This window comes from Gordionus sp. m RMFG-2023, chromosome 2, assembly GCF_954871325.1.
Source record: "Gordionus sp. m RMFG-2023 chromosome 2, tfGorSpeb1-WG-v2, whole genome shotgun sequence".
NCBI lineage: Eukaryota > Metazoa > Nematomorpha > Gordioida > Chordodea > Parachordodidae > Gordionus > Gordionus sp. m RMFG-2023.
Window position 1 is genome coordinate 46,812,710 of NC_088776.1, and position 23,057 is coordinate 46,835,766.

Here is a 23,057-nt window from a genome sequence, read left to right on the forward strand (position 1 = left end):
TTCCAAGAATAGGAAGCTTCAATGACACTTTATCTGAGAAGGGATGATCTCCAAAAACGAAATATACGTTTTTGAATTGCAGATTTACATATTTTTCATGCGATAATAATACTTAATTCGTCATTTTTATAGGGATTGGTGAATAAGATAATAAATTAAGGATATGTGTATTGTACTATATTAAAATATAATTGATTTATTATTAATAAATCACTGTATAGGGTAACTTATAAACATAATTTATAAAATATTTATTAATTTTAATTAAATTACTAGCTAATAACCCGACAAGAATCGGGGTTGAGGGGTAATAGTGTTTGTATATGGTACTAAATATACTTTATTAATATATTTTATAAAAATATTAAAATTTAGGAGAAAAAGAGGTAAATTTGTGAATCACAATTATCACTTATATTCTTAATAAAAATTTTAAACATATATAAGTAGAAAAGTCTTGGTATTTTATTATAAAATTTGTTTATTAATACAATTATCTAATTCATTTCCATACATAATAATCTTATTTTTTCAAATATAAAAGCGGAATATGAGGTGCTCGAACATATTTCGATTTAAATTCACTTATATTCTTAATAAAAATTTTAAACTTATATATAAGTAGAAAAGTCTTGGTATTTTATTATAAAATTTGTTTATTAATATTACAATTAGCTAATTCATTTACATACATTCGTAAAATTACAACATTTTGTATAAATTTGACCGTCAAAACTTTAACTAAAAAAAGATTTTGATTGCACGATCGATCTTATTTTATCGCGATTTGTGAAGGCGCAATATGCGGAAGAAAGGCCAAACCCGAAAAGACTGCCGACTAAAACTTTGCGAGGTCCGGCTAAAAATATAAATTCATTTATTATTTTTCATTAAAATATAATCTTTGATTTTATCAAAAAATTATTCCATTCGATCGAAATATTAAAAGGTTCCGTTGTTCAAATTGAGGTGATATTTGTTTTAAAAAGGAGAAAACACAAACAATTTTGCGTTTTTTTAAAGCAAAAAACACGTTTATGTACACATTACCATTTAATAAGAAATAAAATGCGAAACAAAATCGCTTGAATTTGTAGGAAGTAATAGTAGCAATAATAAATTAATATTATGAATTATTCCCAAATATTAATATTAAAAAGTTTTTAAATGATAAATTAGGAAGGCCACATTGTCAATTTTTTCCCTGGCAGTTATTAATCTATTTTGATAGTGACTGAATTAAAATTTTATTTCCCTTACAACATTCAAACAAAAATATTTCATTTGTTTAAATTTTTTGCAAGCCTAATCAATAAATAAAATCTAAAGGTGGTGTTATAATATAATAACGGCAAAAAGTAGGGACATACATTGGGTCTTTCTATTTTAGGCCCAGCCTGATTTGACTATTTTTTTAAAAACTCTTAAAATATATATTTGAAATAGGCTCGGACCTATAAATTTAAAAATAGTTTGGGCCAGGCTTGAAAAATTCTAAAAAAAATTTCTCAAAATATAATGATAAGTAAAACTTATATATTTATAAAACCCTATTAACGATTTTTGCTTTATTTATCTCATAAAAATGCTTTAAATTTATATTTTTTAATTAAAAATGTCGGATCGAGATCGGGCCTAGCAATAATTTAGGGACTGGCCAAAAAAAGCAAACTTGCAGGGCTCTGGGTTTAAGTATATTCTGATTTTTCAATTATAAATTCAGGAGGAAAAATTTGGTTTTTTTAAATAGAATACCTTTAAATGTATTAGTAAAACAAGTTAATCAAAAAAAATTTAAAGGTCCAAGTTTGGTCATAACAAAACTTCTTCAAGACAAAAAATCTTATACGTCAAGAAACTTCATTTTTTGTTTTTACTATTAATGCAATAAGTTACAACTGTTCTAAGTCTATTAGAGTTCTTTATATTGATAACCATTAACGTTTCTAGATGTAATATTAAAAATATTTGTCACCTTATATTTTTATAAAATAAACTTAGATTAATAGTTTGGATCAAATCTGAGTTCGATCTGTTTGGACCGGACTAAAATGAACAGCATTTCTTAATTTTAAACATGAGCCTGTACCGAACCTGGTGTAATTTTAATAAGGCTCAACCAAACCAAGTCTAGAAATGTGTGCTCATATCAGAACCAACCTCAGTTTGATTGGTTGGATAGGTCAATTCAGAACTATAGTATATTGTCGGGCTCACTGCAATAGAAATTTTAATAATACACAAAAATTATTTTAAAATTAATGATAAATTAAAATTTAATAAGCTATTTATGTAATAAAATTATCCTTTATAACATGAATAAACATCGATTAACCCATTACTTACTAATGTTTAAATATTCCTGTGTCGTTAAATACTACTTTTGAAAGTAGCGCGCTACCGCCAACGCTATATGGCAAAATAATATTAACGGGATATTGCTAGAAAGTCCTTCCTTCCAAAGAAAGATTTCTATCATTCACTTTCAAAAATTCAAAAAAGTAGTACGTTAGCTACTCTTTTTTTATATAAAATAGCGAAATTAATAAATTTTTTATAAATCTAATATAGGTCCATAAAATTAATATTTCAAATTCAAACACGCAAAAATATTGATATAAAAATATGTAAAATATATGCATTATTTATTTTATTGCATATTAATATTTAAATCATCTATGTTATCATCTCCAAGTCTAAATCGAGGATCAGGAGGTATACGTTTTACCTTATTAAATAAGTTCCTGCAATTGAGGGCAATGTGATATTCAATTTTCTAAATTTTTACATAAGAAAAATTATCAAAAATGTTCATTTGAGTATTTTAGCGTCTAGGCGATTCTTAGCTAATGTATCTTCGTTGGGTATTAAATTAATCAACGTTATCAATAGCCTATTTGCTACTCTTTCCAATTAAGTTAATAAAAGACCAGAACATATATACTTTATTTTACCTTCATGGGTCCCAACAATTTGCTGTGTGCAAATGTAAGAGGCGTTTGATAGATCTAATATTGAGGACTCTTTTTAATTATAATTCTTGCCATTACTTATGCGAACAGGATATCTTAGTACCAAAAAAAATGAATTCAGATTTATAAAAAAGTGATTATGAATGAAACAAGGAAATTGGCTATACTGTATAAATTATAAAATTATTATCAGCTAATTTTTGAACATCTGGTTCTGTTAGTAACACCAATATTATCGATCTCTGAAATTTTAAGTAAAGATATTCTAAATTTAAAACAGTAGATAATAATTTTCAGTTGTTAAAGCATCTAGATACAAAAATGTGGTATCAGCAACTTGACACACTATAAAAGGTATCTGTATCAATTTTTAGCTACATTTTTGTAGTATTTGGACCGATGGATCCCCCAGTCTGAATGGGAAAAATACAGTCCGTGATTGGGGGTCCGGGATATTCGATGACGGGATCAAGGGGGCCGAGTTTTATCGATTTAGTCATGGAATCACTTGGACAACGTAGTTAAAATAATATTTTCAAAGTTTATTCAACAAAGTAAAATTACAAAAAAAATATCAATTTTTTTTAAAACGAACGAAAATAATTAATGATCTAAAAAGTGTTTTGTTTTCAACCTTTATAATTTTTAAAACAAAGATAAAAAAAAAGTTGTTATTTAATCGTGATACAATCATTCATGAAACTGGTAAGAACCAGTTTCAAATGCAATATAAAAATAAGGTATAATATATCAATTTCATAACAAAATAAAGGAAGATGGGAAAACAAAAGAAACAAGTGGAGAAAAAAAAGAAATAAGTTGTACGGGACAAGGGGGGGGGGAGGTCAAACATAACAATTTTGATATAATTTTATTTTACGTTTTTTTATATTAAAAATAATAATATTTAAATTATAATTTAATAATATGTCCGAGTTTATTTCATTATAAAAACAAACCAGACAAATTTTATTTTATGCAATGGACGACAAATTACAATTTATTTTATTTATATTGATTTAAAAAAAAAATATCATAATTTTTAGATCAATATTTTAAGCCATTTCTGAAAAAAATCAAAATTAGATTTTGAAATAAGTTTTGACACTCATCAAATTTTGAAATTACTTTTAAAAATGAGTGTCAGGGTTTTAATATATTTAATGATTATCTCAATATAAAGTTGTTATTCATTAAATATAGAAAGAGTCGCGTGTGGCTAAAAATGTCTTTACAGATAAAAAAACGGGTGCCTAATATAAAAATATTGAGAATTGTGTTGTTTATTCAAATTTGTGAAATAATTTATTTTGATGTTAATTGAGTATTAATTTAAATATCTATTGAAATGTTTTAGTATATATACCAGTTGATTATTATACATATGATTATTATTATTTGATTTTTAAAAGTAGAAATAAAATTTAATCCAAAACACAAAATATAACTTGTATTTTTCTTGTTTTCTTCATGGCGCCCCGGTACGTTTTTGTAAAAAAAAAGAAGAAAATATATAAAATTTGCCTAAAATTAAAAAAAAAAATTAAATTCGAAGGACATGACTTGTTTTTAAAAAAAAAATATATATAGTCAAATATTATTCTGATATATACATATACAAAAGTGAGCTACCTATTGAGATGACTACCTTATCTATTGATATGACTACCTAGATGACTACCTATTGTAATGATTGCTTAATCTATTGATATGACTACCTATTGAGATGACTACCTTATCTATTGATATGACTACCTATTGTGATGACTGCTTAACCTATTGAGATGACTGCTTAACCTATTGAGATGACTGCTTAACCTATTGAGATGACTACCTTATCTATTGATATGACCAAGAATCATACCTTAGCACGTTTTTTCAGGCAAAAAGCTTCTTTCTTTATGGTGTCCTGGCTCTGGATGTTGGACTGGAATATGATAACCAGCACCTAACTTAATGTGACAATCTGGACGTTAGGTTATGAATTCTATATTGTGAGACCAATGATGATTACTTATTATTCTAATCCACGTAAGAAGAAAAGTTATTATAAATTAAAATTTTATGCCGAGATAAAGGCATGTTATAAATATACTTATTAAAATAACTTAAATGTAAATCAATAATGAACATATTTGAACACATAAAAAGCCTTAAAAAAATTATTTACTTAATTTCTTAGTGAAATATTGATATTTTTTTGATTTCTTGTATGATGACCAATTGTTGTAAATTAACTAAACCTAAAGATGAATTTTTAGATATAATTAAAAATAAACCATTAAAAATCCTAAACAAGAAGATAAAACTTTAATTTCAAATATATTAAAATGTAATTAAAACATGAATTAAAAGGTTTAAATAACATGATTGATTTAAATAACCCTTATAAGTAATACTTAATATGATAAAAATGTTTTTGAAATAAAGCTTTTGAAGACAAGTTATGTAACATCTTCATTTTAGATAAGTATTTAAATGATGTGACGAGATCATTTTCTAAAAATTATCTTATGAAGAATTTTTATTAAAAATAACACTTTTTTAATTAAAACTAGGGTGTGAAATTAAAATTTTTTATTTAAAGAGAGGGAAATGTGAATAATATTTTATTTGCATATTTAAACCTCGGAGATTGAAAATAAATAAAAATAAATTAAATATTAAAACGCAACTTAAATTATTAAAATAAAATATTAAAACGCTACAAATTATTAAAATAAAATATATAAAACGCAAAATTTAAAAAAAACGCGAAATTTTATATAATCTTTTTTGATTTATCATTCTTACGGAATTCTACATATTTATTCCAAATTTAAAATTTTATTCCGTATTCCATATATTCAAATTTGATCAATTATTCCTTATGATAATGATAACGTACAACAATTTTAACAAACCTACGAAAGCGTATGGACTCACGCGACTCAGACAGACTTATGCGCCCACCGAGCAGCAACTTGATGCTTTGTCGAGGAGGGGAATGTTAATTGTGTTGTTTATTCAAATTTGTGAAATAATTTATTTTGATGTTAATTGAGTATTAATTTAAATATCTATTGAAATGTTTTAGTATATATACCATTTGATTATTATACATATGATTATTATTATTTGATTTTTAAAAGTAGAAATAAAATTTAATCCAAAACACAAAATATAACTTGTATTTTTCTTGTTTTCTTCAAGAATATTTTATTATTAAATTCTAACAAAAATTTTATTAAATTTATTAGCTCACTCTCAAATTTGAATATTAACAGTAGAATCTTAAATTAAACTTTATGCACACCTTACATAAGTATAATAAAAATATCTAGATACGTTTCTAGAAGAGATATATGCGTCGAAATCCATTTTTAGACGATGTATCTGTCGCTAGATACATTTGATAGTATTTTTAACAACTCTGATAATTCTATAATTAATATTATATTTCCATATTTTTTTAAATCAAGCTGCTTGATTTATTAAGAGATATCGTCCTTCGTTATTTATGCATCTAATATTAATTTTTTTTATTGAGTTTAAACTTTTACAAATTTGAGGAAAGGTAATTCCATAATATTATTTTTTAGTGAAATTTTGTGATCATCATCTAAGTCACAATCTTTCATATCTATCTCCATTGGCGGCCCACTATTTTAAATAACTTAAAATTAGATTTATAAAGCATTTTTCGAACTATAAATTTCACTTAAAGATTATAATATAAACTTGATTATTATTAAATTATAAATAAATTTTTGTATTTGTTTATAGTATATATTAAAAAGAGCGCATTACCGCTATAGATATTTTTTAAATAGAGTACTATTAACTATGCTACTAAAAAGTGGCGCATAGATCTGGAATTTAAACATTAAATTTGACTTAAAATTATTCATTTATTTTATGATTTATAATTTTGATAAAAGAATGTAGATTGTCTAGGCATATCTTTCCTTTTTCTGGAAATAATGATTTTAAAAAATTGAACTCATTTTGTTATATTTATAACCTCCTAAAAAAATTAATTAAAATAAATTTTAATTTCAAATATTATTAATTTGAAAACTCATACTAAACTATAATATTAGTTTCAGAAGTATTAATTATTTGAAGATATATAGCAAAATAATTACATGTTCAAATTTTCAAACATTGGTAAATAATGTTATCTAAAATAAGAATCCATTTAACAAAAAATTCTCTAATTTGGAAACTAATGTAGATATATTTTTAGAAAATTCATTTGTTGATAAACTTGAAATTGTTATAATTAGGTAATTCCATGACAAATCGATCAGTGATTTGGACGTCCATCTTAAAAATAAAGGACTTGGATGTTAGCCATTTATGTTGTAAATTTTAATAAAATAAAAAATATATTGCACTAGCTCAACCATATCTAAAGATATACGCCTTCAAAGTAGAAAATCGAGCAATGTGTGATTTAATTAAATCTTGTTTTTTTTAAAAATACTTAAGATAGAATTATAAATTATATATCATTTTCTAGCCCTTAAAATTTTACGTAGGAAAATATTGTAAAAAAATTAAAATTTTTCAAGTGTTTTCATATTATCAGAATAAAATGAGACTTTCTTAATATCCTCTAGCGTTTCAAGTGTAATCAACAATTCAGACTCAACTTTTTGGGGGTGTTGATATTTTTCTAAAAATGTTTATTATTTTTATTAATAAAAAAATAATCTAGGTGGCCTTATATTCAAAAATCTTATAACATAATATATTTAATAAAAACATCAATAGTATTGGTATTAAAATGAAAAGTTATATTGAGTATAGCCAATATGATCTCGGCGATATGTAAGCAGACAGCCCATACAGATGATTACATTTGGATGCTATATTGTAAAATTAACATATTTAAAAATTTTATATATAAACTATTATAAAAAATATATTGATTATCATTATCGTATTCTATTTTGTGCTTATTAATGGAATTTCCCGAGGCCATATTTGTTGGTTTGTCCTGTCGCTGTTGGGATCTACTATCGTTATTATTTGATGTCATTTGTGGGGTAAAAGAAGGATGTTAGTCCATGGGGTTGTAAAAATATATATCTCCACAGCAATTTTATTCCTTTTAGTACTGTAGCTAACCACTAAAAATCGGCAGACAGGTCCAGACCATGGTCTTAAATAAAAGACCGTATATTTATGAAGATTTTTGGTGGTTAGCCAAAGTAACAAAAAAAAATGAAATGACTGATAGATATATATTTCTTTTTTACATTCCCTAGGACCATCACCATCTTTCTTTTACCCCACGAATGAGGAAAAGATATGGGTGCCCATTAATCAAATACAGTGTTGTGTAGATTTCATGGAAAACATTTCCATATATTTTAATTTATTTGTAAATAAAATTATTAAACTTGTAAAAATTTATAAGAATATATAAATATGTTATTGTAAGAATTCGGTTAATGATGCTTACTACCTTAAGGTACTACCTATCAAATTTGAATTTTGTTTATTTTTCATTTGGATAGGCACTACCAAATATATTTATAATATATATTTGAAAAATCGTGATTTTTGGAAAACCCCTATGGCCTAGTAGGCAAGAGCTTCGCTTACTAAGGTTCGAATCCCGGGAATGGTCATGTTTTTTTTCTTAATCTAACTTGGTGGTTCCATCCTTGGGGGGATGATATATAGGAGGCCGGACTCGACCACGTGATTCCGTATTAATATATTAAATAATAATGATCTTATTACATTTTAATAAATTTTGGTCGGTATTTAGCAAATTAGGTTGGTATTTAGAATATTTCCATACATTCACTTGGTAGTAAGTATCATTAACCTAATAATTCTTTGCAACAAATAATTTTAATTGTAAATAAATTAAAAAATATGAAAATGTTTTTCATCAAATCTGCACAAGACTATAATAACGATTAAATCTCATAACAGCGACAGGACGTACTTACAAATTATCGCACAGGAAATTCTATTAATAAGCGTAAAAATAAATACGCTAAAAACAAGAGGTTTTTTTAAATAATAGTTTGTCTATAAAATTTTAAAATATGTATATTTTACAATATAGCGTCGCTTGCTTACATATTGCCCCGGGACATCATATTGGTTATATTCAATATTATTTATTTTAATACTAATACAATTCATATTTTTATCAAATATATTATGTTATAATGATTTTCGAATATAACGCCATCTATATATCTATAAAATTAGAAAAAAATGACTATCGAGTCTTTTTATAAAATAGTATAATATAAAGGTAATAAACATTTTTAAAGAATAACATCACATAAAAAAATCCCTTCCTAACAATGTTTTATTTTCACCGGAATTAAGAAATTTTTTAATTTTTTTCAATGTAAAATTTTAAAGGGCTATAAAATGATATATAATTTGAGAGCTTTAAAATTTTGATTTTACTAAATATACAACATAGATTATCATGTCAATTTTGTCCATTTTAGAGAAGGTCGTCAGAAAATCTCGTTTTTTGGTCGATCTGACGTGGAATGACCCAATTTACCACCAAATTATATAAGAGATGCCACTCAGAATAAAAATATGGACAAAAAAATTTCTGAAAATATTTTTTACTTTGAACCATCATTTTTTTAAAATTTTTTTACAGAAATGGAAATTTTGTGTTATTGAAATTACAGCCAACCCTGTGACCTTAGTCACTCATTACTCAAGAATAATTCCACTTTTTAGATGCTAGAGCTCCCAACATAAAATATCCATCAATATTAGCCAACTAAATATGAGTGATTATCTCCTATGTTCAATTTATAAGAGGAGTCGATTTATGAAAAAAATAATTGTGAATTAACCATATTTAATCTTTTTTGCCAAATTATTAAAGAATAGAATGGAAGTTTTAAATAATAATGAAGTAAAGCATTAATTCGAAATTTAGTTTATGTATTATTGTTGTAAAAAGGTTTGACGTAACCCATTTTAAATTAAGATTTTAGCCAAAATAATATTATGCAAGTCTCGAGAATTCGTGTCCGAATCTTTCTACCATCTATGAGCATAATATCCACTTACATAATATTTTTTGGTGAAAATATTGGGTTAACTGTTTTTAAAAATCAAGCCATTTAACAAGTGCCATTAAATATTGGATCAGGGTCAATATTTAGTGATTTAAAGTTCTTTTGAATTTGGCCGTTTATTGTTTTTGTTATTTTATGATTGTATGTATATATAATTATATATTTTTATTTCCACATAATTTCATAATAAACAATAGGAACCAAAATTTTTTTAAAAAAATTGAATAATTTAAAAAGAGAGAGTAGTTAAATTGATATTATTTTATACCTGCAAGAAGAAAAACATCTAAAAATAACTAATGAGTCACTGTTGAAATGCTAGATTTGACTAATTTTAAAAAGTAGTTCAAAATATTTTAGCTTAACGTAAATAACCCAAGCTAGGATGTTTTGATATAACAGAAAAGTTTGGACATTTATTGGCAAAATTTTGTTATAATTATTTTTGCAAAAGTCTGGATTTCGCCATATTAAAAATCGGCTAATTCTGCCATTTAACAACCTAAATTCAGCCATAAACATTTCACATATTTAGAATGAGATTTTTTAACCTTGGAGATTAAAAACCCATAATATACAAAATCATTTGTGAAAGTTAGTTGGCTTCTTTGAAAAGAAAATATTAATTTTTTAATGACATTAGTTCAAAGTTAGATGGTAAATAAAAATAAATTTAAATATATGATTGGTATCAGTCATCTAATTAGTTTTATAGTATATTGAAAAATATTGGATAGAATGGTGAAAAGTTTTTTGATCAGCACAGCCCTAGCTTATATACAGTATATTAAAAAACATATTAATAAACCAAAAAAATTTACTACATCATTGCAGTGAGACTAACATATAATATTTGATTATTGTTTTCAGTTAAAATAGCTTTTAAAAAAGTCTCAAACAACTCCTACATTTATTAGATTCTAATTTTATTTAAAAATATGAAAACCTCTTCTAGTTATTAGAGTTGTTAAATGGCTCAATTTTTAAAAACAGCTAACCAAATATTTTAGCTCAAAAATATTTCGCAAGCCTCGAGATTTTTCTCATAGAAGGCAGAAATATTTGGACATCTATTAACAAAATCTCAAGGCATGCACAATATTTTTTGGCTAAAACATTGGATTGGATTAAAAATCGAGTCGTTTAACAACACTACTATTTATATTTAAAGAGAAATAGTCTCCTTGTGAGTATTTTTAAATAAATAAGAAAAACATACTTGTTGATTTAAATAAGGCCCCCGTTAAGGTTGCTGAAGTTATCGTATTTATTTCATCATCTTTGCCCCTTGCCCAAGATAACAACACACCAAAACTACTATACATTAAAGCTTTTGTATGATAAATCATATTTAATATATTCTAAAGTGTGTCAAATCAATTTATTAATTAAAATAACAATTTGATTAAAAATTAAATATCTTTTAAACAAATTTTATATTACTATACCCATGATTCCTAATATGTTTGCTGTGCCAGCTCCTTGTCTAGTCATAAAATTTAGAAGTCTAAATTATATAAGTTAGATATAGAAAATAAATAAATTACTGAGTTCTTTTGACTGTGCCTTTTAGATCAGCCACATGTGTTTCTTTCAATCCATTGTATAGCCCATTTATTCCTCCAATTGCTGAGCCTTCATAAATAATTTGCATTTTACAAAAATAATAATAAATTTTCAAAAACCTGCAATTACTGACGATCCTATTTGAGAAAAAGCAAGTTCAAAACGTCCTCGTTGCTTATTTGCCCCTTCAGGAAGTATGAATTCTGGTTCATTCTTAAAAATAAAGATGATAATATTTGTCAAAACTATAAACCTTATATAATAGTGAAGGGTCAAAGTTTAAATAAGGGGACATCATCGTCGATGCATACGCTAAACAAAGATTAAAAGAAAATTAAAATAATAATAAAATACTTTGATGTTTAGTCTTAAAATTATCCTCATTCATTGCTAAAGTGATAGCTGCTATAGTAAAAATATTGGGTAACTATTCATTGACTTATTATATGTATTATATAGCTTTTTTTAACCACAGGTTACAGCGCTATGTGTCTTTAAATTTAAATAGATAGAATGGTTGAGTTAAACATTGCTTTATGAACTAGCTCAATACTTATAAGGTCCATCTTTAATCCCAAAGATAATTAAATGGAAACACGAAAACGTGATTTATAAGTATTTATTAGAAAGATTATAATTAGAGATGTAGATATCTCTGTGTCTAATATCTAATTCCTTGGAAATAATTTTGCCACAATTATTGACCAATATCGCTGAGTCTTTCTTAACAACTTCAACACAAGAATTTTGAATTAATTATTTAGTATATTTTTAATATTTTATTGTTTGGCATAGATTTTAAAATTATAATTATATTGAGTTCTTTTAATTTGAGCTCTATCTATGGCCAATTAAGACCAGTTATGATTTAGCATTAAATTGGGTCTCTATAAAGTCATATGTTTGTTTTATCAAATCATTCAATCATAATTTTTATAAAAAAAAACCATGACGCTTTCGCAATCAGAAGTTAATTCATTATCAAAGTAATCGCTTATTCAATAATATTTAAATTTTTTCAAGCTTGTTAGCAGAAGATTATGTTGAAAATCATTCGTTTGAAAGCTTATCTACTTCGTTTCACCATTATTTTCAAAAAGTGGATTATTTTAAAATAGGATCCATGCTGGTACAGACATGCTTTATTAAATTTATAATTTTTTAAATTTAAGGTTCTATTATTGCAGCAACATGATTTAATTCCCCTGTCTACTCAACGCTTAGTATGTATTTACCTATTATATGAAATGTATAAAAATGATCCATTGGATATAAATCCATTTACAACTGTTTTTTATTTATTATTGGTAAATTTACATTAAAATATTAGTATGTCAAAATTTTATAGACTTCGTCTGAAGATATTAAAAATAAAAGTCAACGCATGGATTTTAATGGAACTCTAGCAGCTATTAATGCTTCTGAAAAATACTTTTTAGCAGCACTTTTATCCAACAATGCAAATGAGGTAAAAGAAAAAATATTTTTTTCAAAAGCAGAAATTTTGAACAGAACATTATGCATGGATTGCACACACAAAAACCTGGCCTAAAATTTTAGCCAAGGTTAGTCAACATTTGCAACACATTTTTCTGTGTTAGGCAATTTGTCCAGAATATTTTATCTAGCAGGTTTGGCCTAACATTTAAAAAAATGCAAATTTATGATTTTTCCTTTACAAAAAATAATTACTGGTAGGGACAAAAATCTTTAGAATGGGTAACCTGTTTGAAATTTTTTTTGGGAGTAGGCTAATAAAAACTTTCTAATTCTATGGACACGATAATGCTGATCTCTAAACATCCCTGTAAACCTGGGGGTGGCTTAATTTTTTTAGCCCCCAAGTTTGACCTACAAATTTGTTTCTACTTATAAAAATGCCACCATCAACTGAAGCTTCCTATCTATGAGCCTCTCTAATATTGATTATCTTTACCTGGCCAAATTTTTTGACTCAATCTAGATTTTTATTTTTAAGTATTTTATGGCCTATAATTTATAAAATTTCGTTATTTTGAATAATTTTAGGTGTATTTTGTAAATTGTCTTAAAGATGAGTAAAGATCATGATTCTCCTGACCTCTTTAGATGGGTATAATTTTATATGTAATAAACTTACACCTACAAAAGCAGTGTTCAAATTTTAATATTCTAGCATATATTTTTGAAGATATCTAAGGGTCAAAGTATAAAAATGATATCATTTTATGCTTATCTTATCGATTTTCCTCCAATTTAAAATTTGCTAAAGACTATAAATAATGATTTTATTTAGTGTTGCTAAATGGCCCGATTTTTAAAAACGGCGTACACAATATTTTAGCCAAAAAATATTAAGCAAACTATGAGATTTTGCCCATAATTGACAAGAAGGATTGGACATCTATTAACCTCGAGGCTTGCATATTTTTTGGCTAAGATGATGGGTCAGCCGTTTCTAAAAATCGAGTCGTTTAACAACACTAATTCTATCATTTACATTTTATTTTTTTTATATTTATTTTTTTTAATGTGGCGGTTCATTTAACCTCTTTTAAAGTTTAAAATCCTTAAAAAATAATCAGTTTATTTTTTATAAAATTTTATGCAAATGCCACTAAGACAAATCTATATCCGTATAAAAAAAATTGGAGTTCTTAATTTTCACTTTCATGAGGAAAATAGATAAAAACTAAGAAAAACTGATCAATATTAAAATTATTATATAAAATGTATTTATTATGATATTTTATAATCAACACATATTTATTTTAAATTTTTTAAAAAAATTCTGAGGTTGTATTTATTTGAAATATGAAATATTGATATAATTTATGTAATTTACTGGTTATAAATATTTTTTAACAATAAAATTATAATATTGCATAATTGTTATTTTATAGATTCTTTATTTTAATAAAAATACATATGAAAATTTTAAACAATGTTAAAACAATTAATGACATATTGGCTGTGTCCTAAATATCAAAATATAATCAGGCTTGTTAATCGATCTTTTTAAAAAGATCGAATCCCGATCACGATCCTTCAAAAAAAGAGGTCGAAATCCAGGATCGACCTTTTTTTTAAAAAGGATCACGATCCTTTTCTTATTTTAATTTCTGAAGGAAATTTCTGATCGTTGCAAAATTAACTAATAAAAATATTTAGAATATATTTATTTAATATTAAAATTAGTCTTTAATAATAAAATCTTTTCTAAGTTATTATCATTTAAACATCCACGTATTTCACTAAGCACATGTTTAGCTTTACTAAACAAGCGCTCCACCGGAAATATTTTTTTAAAATTAACATAAGTATTAAAAATATTTATTGAATCATTTGAATAAAAAAAATATTAATGGAACAAGCATTTTATGAAGAAATTTTCCCAAATCTATTTCATCGTTACATTCATTTGAAGCATCTGCATGTGGTTGATCCTGCATTTATTCCAAATGGGCAATTAAACTTTTTTTTACCAACAGATTTTGTGGCAGATTAATATAAGGCCAATTTAACTTAAATTTTGGGTGAATTATTACTGCCAATATGACTGTATCATACAATGAAGGAAATAATTAATTTATTATTAAATAAGTGTTCGTTCATATACAGGTATAAACTTAGCCCTTATTAACCCATCAATAGATATTTTATTAATTATTGTAAATAATTCTTATTATATGCATATTGTTATGCTCTTCAGAAATAAATAATAAAAACTGTATTTTTAAAAGAATTAATTACTTCTAAATACCTTTTGAGGTTTGAACTACTAATCTATGAAGATATTTTGTTCTTACATAAAGAGAATAACACTGATCATTGTGTAGTTACTTCCACCCATTTCATAAAGTAAAATACTTGCGTAAATTATGAAATGGTAAAAGATTCTCATTCTCACTTATATTTTATGTCACACCAATAATAGATGTATTATCTTTTAAATCTTTAATGGAGGAAATTATTAAGACCTAGAATTTATTTATATTTTATATAATATAATTAAATAAATAAAACTTGTAGGCTCTAAATCTCGTTCTAGATAAAATTGGTGGAATGGAAGTTGATAAAATATAATGTAGATAGATTTTTTTTAAAAATAATATTTTAATTTAATTTTCAAAATTTTTATTTTATTAAGTAAAAAATTAATTTTAAAAGGATCGGGATCGAAAATTAAGAAAAAATAATCTCGATCAAGATCCTCAATTTAAGTCAGGATCATAAATCCGGAAAAATTGACAAATTTAGGATCAAATCCAGGATCGGCGATCTTTTAATTCGATCCTTTAACAACTCGAATATATTAATCGAAACTTTAACGTGAAAAAAGAAATAAACTGGACACAGCCTTATGCAAAATTAGTTTTTATTTGTATTTTAGTATTTTTATCGATTTTTACCACAAAGGGTTAAACTAAGAAAATCATTAATATTATAAATCAGTTGGTTCAGATAAACAATCCACATAACTTAAATACATGTTCAAGCCTTAATTTTTTTAATTTTTTTATAACATATTTTAATAAAGCTTATAATAATCTATCTAAATATATTGTTTAAATTTTTTAAAATAAAAGCGTAAATGGTTAAAATATTTAGTTCAAAATCAATGTACCATGAATTGTGCTCCGTTATTGGGTTAATAAAATATAAAAATAAAATTAGAAATTTATCAGTAACATGTTCTGGAATATTCTAAAATTTGCAACGGAACTTATTTCTTTAGTCAGAACAGGAACACAAAAATGTTTTTTTCTAGGCCTCTGCCTGACACAGATATTATTATAAAGGAGAGAGTATTCTTGAGTCAATGGAGAGGGTGCGATTTAAGTTGTATTGTTAAATCACCTTGATTTGGACTATTTAAAAACAAACATTAAAAAAAATTTCCTTTTCTTTTGAGGGTTTTTTAAAATACAATTGTTTCAAATGTGTATACCTAAAACCTGTGCGCCGATGTACGCGGCGGCGGAGCATTTTTATATCGATGGTGATCGGCACGCCGACAACAAAATTCATGATAAACTGTAAATTTGTTTGTATATTATTGCCAACAAAATTAAGCATTAAAATTAAAATGGAAATACATCTTTAATACACACCAAACAAAATATGATAAATTTATGTTTATAAAATATCTTTAACATAAGATAAAGATTGAATCATCAACTTAAGCAATGAATAACAACATGTTGCACATTATTTATATAAAGGGAAATATAAAAATGCATTTTATACAATATAAATTTAAATTATATTAGATGATATATCTTTGTAGTTATCATGTAAATATAATTTGGTCAAAGTTTTCTGGAGATAATGAAGATCTTTTTGAATTTCAATATCAAGCCAGCAAATATGTTCACTCAGGGGGCTTGTCTGCTAAATTGAGCAATTTTATGCGTTTCCAAAATATTAGCACATCAAACTTAGGTTCGCTTTTCTAATATGTCATATTATAGTTAAGATTGTAAGAAATATAGATTATATTTATTAGTTATAACTTTTAATTTATTTTAAATATTTTTGTATAAGTTTTTGTGCTATTTAAAGAGATTTATAAAATAGCGCCACGCCGCCACTGATCAAAACATTGGCGGCGCGACACATAGGTCTATCTGGACCCCCTTACAATTTAACGGGAAATTTATTTTGTACCCAACCCCCACCTCGTTATAGGAGCCCTGTGGTTAAAAGTATATTAATAACACGAACCATATTAGAATTTTATTGATAATTTTTATATATTTTTATTGTAGCTTTTAAAAAAGACACCAAATCAAATAATATCCAACAATGCACCTGTACTTCAAGTATATTAATTATTTGGTGTTGTCAGAATAAATAATCTTAAAAAATATTAGTTACCTGATTTGACAAATCTTCTTGATACTCTCTCTTACAAGCACAATCAACTTCCTATAACTGCTAAAGCAGGATTATCTTGTTTAATTGCTGATCCCGATTTTAGATCAAGGTATTAATTAATATAAAAATTTATTATGCCAATCATAAACTATAATTTTACTAAAAATTAAATGCAACTCTAGTTGTGACTGAGCCAGGACGTACGCTTCAGAGACTTTGATTTATCCTTATTGTTCTCAAAAAGAACCAAACCATGGCTTACTAACCTAAAGCCTCGCGCATAATATTTTTAAACCTAACCCAACCCTAATTTTTATTTATTGATTATTGAGCCTTGTCCCGTTTTAAATATAAAAATATAAATTAAAGGGATTTTTCCCCCACAACAAAAATCTTGATTTAGGATTTTGCTAAAGAATCAGTAAATCCCAACGTAAAAATATAAGGAGGGGGGGGGTGTATAAACTAAATATGCTCAGGTTCGAAACTTTTATGTCATTCCTATCTATTATCAATTTTTAACTATTTTTGTAGCAAACTAGTTTCAATATTGCCAATTCTTTTAATTTATATTTTAATTGTTATATTCAACCAGGCAGAAAAAAATAAGAAAAAAAAGGAAATCCGGAATGAACACTTCTGAGGAAGAAAGATCAGCATTATTTTTTTTAATACTCTTTTTGATTATTATACAGGAATCGAGTTGGTAAAAGTTAAATCCGCCATTTCTTAAAACACTGTTAATCTAATCGGCCCCGATCTGATTTTTAATCATGAATCTATTAATCTAAAATTTTCAAGCCAGATATATGATTTTGTAAAGCTGGGCTGAGCGTAAATAGGTCTATGCAAGGCTCTCATGTAAAGCATATCAAAACTATTTTATAAAACCTCTATTTCTCCCATTTATTTTAAAATAATATAATACATAAAAAGCATATGTTTAGACTCAGCTCTCATGTCCTCTCCTTCAGGCCCTTCTTCTATGCTTTTATCGAATGCTGCCTCAAATAATTCTAATATACCCAACAATCAATCCTCAAATTTGTCACCTCTTCTTTCGCCTTTACTTATGCCCGTGGCTTCCCTTCCTTCACCTCTGACCTTCAATTCCTCATCTAATTGCCACAGTTGCGTAAATTGCGGGGCTAATCGTTCAAATATTGTTTCCGGAATCTCTGATGGCACGATGATGACTTGTCAAAATTGCGGCAGTAGCTTAATGAATAATAACGGTCTATCCGCCATGAGTAACGATTGCCCGCCTCAAACCAACGTTTGCACAACGAGCAATTTAACGTCGAGTCACAAGATGATTAAAAACACCATAGAAAAGTTATTGGCTGGTCCTTTAACCCTCACCGACCATTGTCTCGTTCCCGAGTTTCTCAGATTAGCGCCTCCCCTTCACTCTCAACAAACTTTTCTCCTTTACTTAGAGAATAACGACAATGCAATAATCACCACCGATCTTACAACCAACGATAAAAGTCATGTAAAAAAGTCATCGAACATCGATCAGGACGACAAAGAAAATGCAACATTTTCCATTGATAAAGAAATTCTAGGAGAAAGTTTAGAGCCCTTGTTATCTATAGGAGCCAGCGAATTGGTTTGGCTCGTTCCTTCCCCCATACTCAACCCTCTTCACTCCTCCTTTCCATATTATAGCCACGAATCAATTTCTTTCCCTTCTCCCGCTCCCTTTTCGGCCCTTTCTCATACTTCTGTCAATAACTCCACGGTAGACGATTATTACTTCAACGTGGACGTTGATGTATCAGGAGATACTCTATTAGAATTGTCCCGTCACGCAGCATCTAACGTTAATAACGAATTTTACGGGCAAAAAATGAGCAGTTCCGATAGCAATAATAATGTCGCTAGTTTAAACAATACATCTCAACCTTGTAGATTTCCTAGCTTTTTTAAAATAGAGTGGGATCGTTCTATGCTTATGGGCGATAGCTACGAGCAAGGAATCACGGATAACATATCGACGACTCTTACATCTACATCAGGGTTATTAGTAAAAAAGCAACCCACAAAAATCAATTATGAAGAGGGGTCAACTTTTTCGGATGTTCAAAATGTGGGATCGATTGGTACAACTAACATTGATTCTTGTTTAACTGAGGCTAAAAGCGTGGTTGGAAAGGCATCAAAATCACCACTTTCGCCGCCTCAACAGCAAAGGTTGTTGGCGCAATTCGAAGCTGACCCCAAAATAGTATTTCAATTGGGAATAAGCCCATCCAAGGTTTATATGATTTTATAACTTTAATTAATTTATGCTAATTTATATAATGGTGCTATTGTTAAATCCGTTATTTTATTAATTAAATATTAACGTGACATTTTTTTAGCTTTATTATACAAGAAGCATTTAAGGTAAACATCGTAACATAAACTTTTATGAGCATATTTGTCGAATATAAAAACTTATATAAATACAAAGTTACCAGATTTAGTTGAAAACAATCCATTAATTGCTATCGAAATTTTGCTAAAGATGGCAGCATCTAACCAAATTACCGAGTACAATTTTATTATCATTTAACTATTTTTTTAAATTTATTAATTTAATACCTTTCCCTTATCTTACATTTTAATTATATAGATACCTCTCAGTATTAGTCAATATGGAAATGTCCCTTCACTCAATGGAGGTTGTCAATAGATTAACTACGGTTAGTTAACGAAAATATTTTTTAAATTCATTCAAATGTTATTATTTATATATCTAAATATTTTAAAATTTGTAATCCAACCTAGGCTATAGAATTTCCTGTGGATTTTATACATCTTTATATATCCAATTGCATATCCACTTGTGAAAATATCAAAGATAAATACATGCAAAATAGATTGGTGCGCCTGGTTTGTGTATTTTTGCAGTCCTTAATCCGAAATAAAATCATTAATGTTCAAGTATGTTTCATTGACTTTTTTTAATATTAACATTCATTAATTTCATTATTAAATTTAACCAATTATGTATATAAACTAGTGCTGTAAACATTTCTAAAAAAATCGAACGCGTTCAAGTTCTTGTTCAAAAAAAAGGAACACGTTCACGAACGCGTTCACGTTCATAAAGCCGTTCAAAATTTTAGGATAAATTTTTTTTAAATTTAATTTAATATAAATAAACTTATATTTTTTAATACAATATATTTTAGTCATGTCAAAAAATAATATATTTTTATTTTGATAATATAATATAGCGAATAATAAGATATTTTTATTTATAAAAAAAATTTCTTATTAAATTTTAATAACAATGGTTTTCAAAATATTTATCTGATAGACAGGAACACTGGCAGTTAATACGGCATTAGCTAAACTAAAAACGCACTACAGGGGCAGATGAGGGGATTGCGGTATTATACTTAATAAACAGCTCTTTTAACGTGGAGAATTAATTAAAAACATATTATTTTGTTATTTGCAAAAAATTGAGATAAGATATCCTCCTCCAATCCATTCTCTACTCTCGACAAAAAAAAAGGATATCTCGAAATTAACAGTTCTCTAGGGTTTTCAAAGCATTTTTTTCAATAACGCTAAAGTTTATTTTTAATAGGTTCGTTCTGTGGAAGTTTTATCCATGGTCATTGAAGTTTGAATGCTGGATGTATAATTGCAGAAAGAACATATTGATCCTTATATATATGTTCAAATCTTTAAAAAAATAAAAATATGTAATTAATTGAGAGTGATAGGTTTAATACCTTTTATTAATCCCATTTAATACGGCGTCTATCAATGGTTGACCATATTTGAGGCCACTAATTTTTTTTAATTTTAAAATAACTATCGTTATTGTTAGGGTCAAATATCCCAAATGCATTATTTCTTCAAATTTAATGATTTAATTTAGTTATATCATATAAAAAAAATAATTAATATTAAAATCAAATGTCGTTTTAAATTGGAACTGAAGATTTTGATAATATGATACTTTTTGGCCACATTTTACACTTGGTAAGCATTGGATTAGTTCCTTCAATATAGAATGTTAATGTAAAACATTTATCATATTTTGCCATAGTAATGTTAATTCATCTGATTTTGGATTTTCAGAATCAGATGATGAGGATTAAATAATAATATCCATGCTTATGCTAATCTATTAAATTAAAATATAAACGATAATATTCAAATTAATAAACTATGTGTTAAAAAAATTGAAATGTGAAAAAGAAATACACAGCCGATTAAAAAAATATAAATAATACATTTTTTAAAAAAATTCGGAAATATATAATTTTTCAAGTAAATAAAAATATTTTTAAAATTGAACGAACGTTAAATTCGAACGCGTTCACGTTCAAAGTTCGTCAAAAATAAAAGGAACGCCATTCATCATTTTTTTCAAAAAAACGAACTTCGTACGCGTTCATTTTGAACGCGTTCGTTTACAACACTAATATAAACTACTAGATTAGCGATTCATATTAAAGGTGTCCATGTATAAGAGTGAGTTGTAGCGCTATTTTGTGGTTTTTACTTAGGCTAATCTTTATTTATGATTATATATGAAGGCATATTAAGTTATTTAATCAATATTGATATAATTTTTTTTTAAAAATGATAAAACACTAAAATATTAAATCAACTATATAAAAATAAAAATATATATTAATAGTATCAAAGGCTCTAAAAAGAACTTAATTTAATAATGAAAATTAAAAAAAAGGGATTCGCGATTTTCGTTTGTTATGCTAAAAAATTTTCATGATAAAGTTTTTAAATAAATATATGTAGACTGTGAAAAATTGCCGTTAGTTGAAATGACTATTGGCTGAAATATAGTTATTTAATTTTAAATATTTCTTAATTTTTTTGTTTTCCCCACTAGTAAGAGGGTTTGTATTAATTGTTGAAGGAAAGGATGATACGCAGGTTGCATCCCAAATAAGGGATTTCCCATTGGACCAGGGGGTGCAGGTTAAGCCATCTGGCGTGCAAACCACAAAATGGCGTTACAGCTGACTCCTATTTATGGGCATTTTAAAATTCATATAATGAATGAATCGCCAATCTAGTAGTATATCATCATTGGATTTAAATAAATGACAAGTCTATAAATTACTTTATTTTTCTTTTATATTCATTTTATTAGAAGCTGATTTCATACAATTTAATTCAAAATTTTTCAATGATTAATTGATTATAAAAAAATTAGGATTTATTTATCGAGGTCCAAGCATTTTGCATAGAATTTAGTAGAATACGAGAAGCGGCAGGTTTATTCCGACTTTTACGGAATTTAGAAAATAACGTCCAAGGAATGGGTGGAGGAAATAATAGCGAAAAACAACAAAATGATATATTAAATGATACAAATCAATTTTCACTTTGATATTTTTTTATGAAATTATAACAGCACATTTATAATGTGATGTATAGGTTTTTTTCGAGCTTATTTATATTTTTTACGAAATAAATTTAGATTGAATGTTGTATGTTATATTTTTTTACTTTAATATAAAAGCGATTCAAACATGGTATTGTAAAAGTTTTTTTTTATAAAATTTAATAATTAACATGGTGGGCATGTTAAGTTTAGGTACTTTTAAGGGTCATTATA

At 26.3% G+C, this 23,057-nt stretch overlaps 2 protein-coding genes across 3 annotated transcripts; one reads left to right on the forward strand and one right to left on the reverse strand.

The window, feature by feature from the left end:
• Nucleotides 1-635: 635 nt before the first annotated feature.
• Nucleotides 636-12,013, reverse strand: LOC135924711 (mitochondrial import inner membrane translocase subunit Tim23-like). Of its 2 annotated transcripts, XR_010571371.1 has the most exons (8): nucleotides 11,957-12,013; nucleotides 11,856-11,914; nucleotides 11,722-11,815; nucleotides 11,584-11,671; nucleotides 11,485-11,543; nucleotides 11,256-11,366; nucleotides 2,955-3,067; nucleotides 729-859 (listed from the first exon to the last, which is right to left on the reverse strand). XR_010571371.1 is itself a non-coding variant. In XM_065459813.1 (7 exons), the coding sequence occupies exons 1-7, from the start codon at nucleotides 11,988-11,990 to the stop codon at nucleotides 738-740; spliced, it is 567 nt and encodes a 188-aa protein (XP_065315885.1). In that variant the 5' UTR covers nucleotides 11,991-12,013; the 3' UTR covers nucleotides 636-737. The 2 variants fall into 2 exon arrangements, 1 of the variants encoding a protein (XP_065315885.1); XM_065459813.1 differs by lacking the exon at nucleotides 2,955-3,067 and having other exon boundaries at nucleotides 636-859.
• A 606-nt stretch (nucleotides 12,014-12,619) lies between these two features.
• Nucleotides 12,620-22,905, forward strand: LOC135923250 (CCR4-NOT transcription complex subunit 11-like). The gene is made up of 10 exons (XM_065457904.1): nucleotides 12,620-12,731; nucleotides 12,775-12,909; nucleotides 12,951-13,070; nucleotides 17,353-17,406; nucleotides 17,458-17,570; nucleotides 18,398-19,721; nucleotides 19,920-19,999; nucleotides 20,082-20,151; nucleotides 20,237-20,392; nucleotides 22,653-22,905. The coding sequence occupies exons 1-10, from the start codon at nucleotides 12,726-12,728 to the stop codon at nucleotides 22,827-22,829; spliced, it is 2,235 nt and encodes a 744-aa protein (XP_065313976.1). The 5' UTR covers nucleotides 12,620-12,725; the 3' UTR covers nucleotides 22,830-22,905.
• The last annotated feature ends 152 nt before the right edge of the window (nucleotides 22,906-23,057 follow it).